Source organism: Gouania willdenowi, chromosome 15, assembly GCF_900634775.1.
Source record: "Gouania willdenowi chromosome 15, fGouWil2.1, whole genome shotgun sequence".
NCBI lineage: Eukaryota > Metazoa > Chordata > Actinopteri > Blenniiformes > Gobiesocidae > Gouania > Gouania willdenowi.
Window position 1 is genome coordinate 1,824,361 of NC_041058.1, and position 6,928 is coordinate 1,831,288.

Genomic DNA, 6,928 nt, shown 5'->3' on the forward strand with positions numbered 1-6,928 from the left:
TATGTATTTTCCTGACATTTCGTGTCATATCACACATTTCAAAGAGTATTTTATTGTAAAATGGGTGAATGTCTAACAAGTAGCAGAAAGACATGACAAATTTCTTGCAACGTAATGTTGGTGATTTCAGCTTAAAGCACCGGTATGTATTTCTGTGTCATTGTGTGTTTTTGGAGCTGTTTAATGTATTTTTCAGTCCTTTTGTGTATTTTTGTGTAATTCTCTGTATGTCCTTATGATTTTGTAAGTTTTTGAATCATTTTATGTATCTGTTCTGACATTTTGTGTGAGTATATTGTGATTTTATGTATTTTCCTGACACTTTGTCTGCCATATCACACTTTTCAAAGGTGTTTTTCTCGTAGAACTGGTGATTGAATGTTTAGCAAGTAGCAGTCGACAAGTCAAACTTTTTGCTTCCTTTATCTGGGTGATTTCAGCGTAAACCTCCCAGCTTCCATTATTCATCTAAAGTAAATATGAAAATAATTGTATAGAAATATAAAAAGACAACAGTAGTTGCCTCCATTAACTGTATTTAGCATGTATGCTATGATTTGGGGAAGTTGAATAGCCTGTAAATTCCTCTAAACAGAGAAAAATAAACAGATTTGAGGAAGATCCTGAAAAGTAAAACCCTCTCTTCTCTGCAGCTTCTATTACCATATTAACATCCTCTCACATCAGACTCAAGCGTCTGAAACGCCAAAAACGACCACATTCAGCCCAGAGTGGACAGTTTAAGCAGCTGCTAAAGCAACATCATCATCATCATCGCTGCAGCAATTACCGCCTCACGTCCCTCTAACAGCCATAAATCATACTCCTAACGATCAGACAGCGTCCCCCTCTCGTCTCCATGGTGACGTTACAGCCATCCTTCAGCGAGCGCCATATTGTGGCCGACCCACACCTGTTGGCTTTGGCTGCGCTTTCATCAGATAGTTGAAATAAATACGAGTCATCATCATCATAACCATAATCATAGTCGTAAAAACAGAAGCCTTCATGCTGCTGCCAAACTGACACACACACACACCCACACACACACCTGGGAGCGCTCCCAGGCCTGTGACGCTGGGAATGGGGGAGGAATCCTGCAGGGATCACAAAGGTGAACTTTGTAGCAGCAGGTGAGCAGAAATTAGCTCATATTAAAATAATAATCCCAATAATATGTTCCACTCTGAGACTGTCAGCAGCACAGGAATGTGTTTGATTCAATAGCAGCTGTTTCAGAACACGCTGATGATTAAATGATGGGCATAATGGTGGACCAGGACCAGGACCAGGGTCCGCAGTAGTAAAAGTAAACCAAATACAGCAGCAGAAATACGTAAAATGAGTCTAAAAACAGATTAGATTAATCCAAAGGTGCACAAAACAGCAACAAAAATAGACAAAAAGTTTAAAAAAAACCCATAAAACAACATCAAACAAACCAAAAAGTTAAAAAAACTAAAAAGTAAAACAACAAAAATAACCACAAAACAACACGAATACACAAAAAGTAAAAAAAACACAACAAAACACAAAGTTATAAAAAAAACCCCACAAAACAACAATTTAAACAAAAGGAAAGAAAATGTATTAAAAATGCCTACAAAAACTACACAATAATACTTAAAAAACATAGAAACTACCAGTGCTGGGCCAGGTTAGCATGTAAAATGTGCAGGACAGAGGCTCTCCAGGACCAGACTCCAATCAACCACAGGTTTGTCATTTTTTCAAGACAACAAATTACTCCAAAACACACGTGGTAAAGTTACGTTTTATTTTGAAAGGTGCATCACTGTTTGTGCTGTTGGAGGTTCAGAAATATTTGACACGTGCAAAAGCAAAAGATTCACGAGGGAAAAGAAGCATAAACATATCAAACAAAGCTTCCTGTCCTCCTCTGGAATTTCAAAATAAGAGAAATGATTCATTTATTCAGTTGCTTTGTGGTCATTGGTTTCAGGGGATAGGGCGTAATTACAGATGGAAACAGCGCCTCCTGTTGATCAGATCAGATCATGGTGTGTTGGTCCTCAGGGTTTGAAGACGTTCTGCATCCTGAGGCGTCGTCGGGCCAACGCTTCCTGTTTCTTCCTCTCGATCTCCTCAGCAGAACATCTGTCCTTCTTCTGACTCAGCACCAGCACTGGAGCACAGACAGGAACCACGGGTTGAGAAACAAAGGAAACATCTACTGCCTCTAACCCTCAACCAATCCTCATTTAACGTGAGCCTAAAAAGTGTATTTTTCAGATTTTTTTTTTTTTTTTTTTTAGCAATTTGTATGTTTCGAAGTCATTTTGTGTTATTTTGTGTGTTTGACATGTAATTGTATGTATTCCTTTACCATTTTGTGTGTTTTTAGAATCTTCTTATGTATTTTTCAGCCGTTTTGCTTCATTTTTAAGTCGTTTTCTGTCATTTTGTGTGTTTTTGGTGTAATTATTTGTATTTTTTTATCATCTAGTATGTTTTGTAGTCATTTTATGCATTTTCCTGACATCTTGTGTGTTTTGTTATCACTTTATGAACTTTTGGAGTTATTTTTGAGTTATTTTGAGTATTGTAATGTGTTTCTACTCCTATGGACACAGGTGAGAATCACTGATACTTTTCTTTCTCACTCAGATGTTTGATAAACTGCTTCTTTGTGGATCAGATTATCTTGGTTCTTACCTTTGCTGTTAATGGCTGCAGTGTCCGACACGTGCCTCTTAAAAGCTGAATGTTGGGATTTGTTCTGCAGTCCTGTAGCGTTCCCCGCACGACCGCTCCGCTCCACGTTCCCAGGGTGGAACGTTCCCGGGAAGCTCTGTGACATCACTGACCTGCTGCTGGACGCTTCCATGGGCGCGCTCCGTCCCTGATTGTCGACAGGTCGGTGGGCGGAGCCTGGCAGTGAGTTGGAGCGTGCAAAGGTGCGTGGGGACTGGGCCTTGAGGCCGGTGAAGTGGGTGGAGCTTACGGCCACAGGCTGCGTGCTGGTCCTGCTGCTGGAGATCTTCTCGATGCTGTCGCACAGCTGATAAAGGAGGGCGTCATCTTCGCCGTCCTCCCATTGGCTGTCGACGTCCAGCGTCTGAGTGGGAGGAGCCTTAGTCTGAGTGGGAGGAGCCTGAGCCTTAGTGGGAGGAGTGGCTAGCATGGAGGTCACGGTTTGGAAGTGAGGGTTGGGCTGTAGTCTGAAAGTGCTTCTGTTGGAGGTTTTGGGTTTGGGACAGAGTTCCTGCAGTTTGCTGAGGTCTGAGGACCCGTGGGCGGTGTCTGTCTCTCTGATTTTAGGGCCCGCCTCCTGGCTCAGCGCCAGAACCAAAGAGTCGTTCAGGAAGTCGTCGTCGTCCCCCCAGTCGTCGATGACCTCAGCAGATCTGAGCTTGGAGCGCTCTTTGACTTCCTGAGAAGATGCTGATGAGCTGACGCTGAGCCGACCGCTGATTCGCTGAGTGGACGAGTCAAACAGCGCCTGAAGCTCCGCCTCCGTCTGCTGCAAGGATGACGACGGCAACGCGCACGTCGTCTCCGTTACGTTATCGGCCGGTGGAGGCTGTGAACGTTTAGTGGCCGAGGCGTCGCCGTGGTGACGGGCGTCGTTGTCAGGACGACCTTCACTGTCCTGCTGCATGTTCTCATCAAACTGTCGAGCCAGTTTCATCAGGTCGTCCACACTGCTCGGCCTGTGGAGAGGGACACGTCACACCTTGATACATCTACACACATGTACACACACACCTACACACATGTACACACACACCTACACACATCTACACACACACCTACACACATGTACACACACATCTACACACACACCTAGGGCCTCTGGTTTTCTGTAAACGCAGAAATTCCAGCTCTGATGTAGAGAAAAGTACGACAACGTATAAAATAAATAGAAATCCGAGCACTACGAGATTAAAGTCGTAATATTTTGAAAATTGACGCAATATCTTAAAATGGAAAATCAGAGGTTGTGCTTATCTAATTGGAACGCTAAACCTTTCAACATGACATCATCAGTCACTGCGTTTATCGAACGTACCGTGTGGACTTCTTCTTGAGTCGTGCACGTGGGATTTCTGGCGTGCACGGGATTCCACCGTCACTGATCCACTGCAGCAACGACGACTCCTTCCCTTTTGGCTTCGCATCCTTAAATTAAAAACACGTACAGCAAAAAAGTTTGCAAAACATTCTCCAGCAGATTAAAAAACCCCAAACAATTAGTCACAAAAAAAAAAAGCTTTAAAACCTTGACATCTGACCTTTGGAGCGATGCGGTTAACGATGTCTGATATCGCCACGACTCTGGTGTTCCTCTGCCATGAACCTGAGGGACAAAATAACAATGTATGTCCTTTACTTTCCTGCTTTAAACATGTAAATGCAGAGTTTACCTGTGTGTACGTGTCAGAGTTTACCTGTGCGAGCCCTGGAGGGAGACGTGGAATCCCAAACGATGTCTTGTGTAGCTTCCACATCTCCAGGAGACTCAGCTGAGAATCTGCTGAAGCTCCTCCCCCTTGGACTCTGCAGATCTGAAACAAACGGCTACGATGATGACGGTATGTAAACAACACATTTGTAATTTCTTTTATCTACTTTATTTTTTGCTTTCTGCTGCGGGCCTAATTGAATGCTCTAAAGGGCCGGATTTGGCCCCCAGGCCTCGAGTTTGACACGTGCACTAGAAGTCATCACATACTGAGCAGGATTTTTCAGCTTTTAAAATGAGTTTGTTGTGTGTGTGTGTGTGCATTGTTTCGCTGTGTTTTTGTTCCTAATTCACTCAAATTTTAACAGAAATGTTAAACAAATCACATTTTATAATGGCAATACTACAATTTTATTATTTACTAAAACGTATCTGTAGTTTTTATGGTTTTATTATGTGATTTTATACATCATTGATGCTATAACTTCATTTTCCTCAGTGATTTCCTTTAGATTTTAACTGTTTGCATGTGTTTTTGTTTATAATACACTCGGATTTCAACAGAGATGTTAAAACAAATCACATTTTACGTGGACAATGCTATATTTTTATTATTTACTAATACGTATCTGCGGTTTGAATTGTTTTATTCAATGATAGTATACATCATTGATGCTTTATTTTCCTATATATTGTAACTGTTTACGTATGTTTTTATGTCTCTAAAGCACCATCAGTGACCCTGTGTGTGGTGCACATGCGCACTCGGGCCTCTAACTTACGGTCAGTACAGGTGTGTCTAATGTTATGGCCCATCTATAGTATGTGTTTGCTCACCTTTACAACGGTTAGACGGCGCTGCTCCGCTCATCTGTCCGCCGTGTTTCTCCGTATCTGCTCACCGTGAATTCCGCGGTGTCAATAATCACCATTAAAACACAAAACGCAGCGTGAACTGCACAAAGTTACGCTTTAACTCTCAGGGTTTATTTTCACACAAATCAAACAGGCCGCCATTTTCCCTCATGACGTCAGCATACTACGGAGGCCGAGGAGGACAAACGGATTATCAATGAAAACAAAAACTAACATTTATTTTAAATACTACGTCTTTAATTTTAAATATATTGACGGAATAGGAAAATAACACATATTATGGCACCAAAATTGTAAAAATATTTAACATGAATGATTTATTTTGCACATTATTCGAAATCTCAGGTGGCAAATTATTCTTTTTAACAATTATTTTTTTTATTATCAGTATGTTTCATAGCCACAATCACCACCAATGTAAAATATGAATAAAATAATTATATAAAATATTAGTTATAAACTCATCCAACATTCTTTAAATCAGTCGTTTTAATTATTATTATTATAGAAGTAAAAAAAAAAAAAAAAATCTAATAAAAACTCAGTCTATAATATTTACAAAACATAAACTCTTTCACAATTTAGGTATCATTTATTTAATGATTCAAGTAAAAAAAAATCTCTTTTTAAAATTCTTTAATTGTTACAATAAAATTTTACATTTAATTCAACGTTTACTTAATTTACAAAGTTGCCTAGACGTGTTTTATTTTCCAGATTAGTGAAATTGATTCTTTATGTTGTTTGTTGTATTTGTCAGCTGTAATTTTAAATAAAGTTTTTTTAATATTGAAAATAAAAAAAACTAGCTGAACCTGCCTCGTGTTTGACGGTACGTTTATCCAACTAAACTCTTTCTTTTAATCATTTAATCGATATAACTCGGTTTGTTTGGCTTGCAGGAGTCGAAAATGACCGAACAGTAAATGTAGTATTTGTTAATTTTAATTAGTCGGTTTTAAAAGCAGGGAAAAGTTAAAACAACCCATTAACCAAACCTGGATAAAAAGACAAGACTGAGATTTCTATTAAAATATTGTATGTAGCAGTTAATGTACAATGGGCAAACTAATATTTTAATGTTTTTTAAATGGATGGTAAAAGTTGTGCCATTAGTTATATAAGTTATATATATGTTATGTTTGATTTCACAGCAGTAGCTACTAACTGTACTAACTTTAGGTCACATCATGAATTTCCAATTCATGCAAATATTTGATTTTGTGTGTTTTTGTTGTTGGTTTGTGTATTTGTCACTCTGTGTGTTATGGTTATTTTGTTTTGTGTGATTTAAGTTGTTTTGAGTATTTTTGTTGTTATTTTGTACATTTTTCTGAATTTATGTCGTTGCCATGTGTGTTTTTGGTGTAAATATTTGTTTTTTTTGCTGTCCCTCTTTGTATTTTTCTGTAAATTTGTCTTTTTTGATTGATTTTGTGTATTTTTGTTGTTGGTTTTAGTATTTGTCTGTTGTTCTTTCTGTGTATTTAGTTTTTAGCTTTTTTGTTATTTTGTATATTTTTATGTTAGTTTTGTAGTCGTTTTGGGAGTAAATATGTGTATTTTTGTAGTCCCTTGTTGTATTTTTCTGTAATTTTGTGTGTATTTTTGGAGTGATTTTGTGTA

The 6,928-nt window shown here is 38.9% G+C and overlaps 1 protein-coding gene across 1 annotated transcript; it reads right to left on the bottom strand.

The window, feature by feature from the left end:
- Nucleotides 1–1,807: 1,807 nt before the first annotated feature.
- Nucleotides 1,808–5,450, bottom strand: etaa1b (ETAA1 activator of ATR kinase b). The gene is made up of 6 exons (XM_028468477.1): nucleotides 5,264–5,450; nucleotides 4,413–4,529; nucleotides 4,257–4,321; nucleotides 4,034–4,143; nucleotides 2,677–3,674; nucleotides 1,808–2,146 (listed from the first exon to the last, which is right to left on the bottom strand). Exons 1-6 carry the CDS (start codon nucleotides 5,295–5,297, stop codon nucleotides 2,034–2,036), a joined length of 1,437 nt encoding a protein of 478 aa, XP_028324278.1. The 5' UTR covers nucleotides 5,298–5,450; the 3' UTR covers nucleotides 1,808–2,033.
- Between the last annotated feature and the right edge of the window lie 1,478 nt (nucleotides 5,451–6,928).

Bases quoted from the DNA above. Each gene is read 5' to 3' on its own strand.
- etaa1b (XM_028468477.1), bottom strand. From the start codon at position 5,297: ATGAGCGGAGCAGCGCCGTCTAACCGTTGTAAAG. The intron at 4,322-4,412 runs GTAAACTCTGAC...TTTGTCCCTCAG, and splicing joins TCCCTCCAGGGCTCGCACAG to GTTCATGGCAGAGGAACACC. The intron at 2,147-2,676 runs GTAAGAACCAAG...TCTGTGCTCCAG, and splicing joins TGCAGCCATTAACAGCAAAG to TGCTGGTGCTGAGTCAGAAG.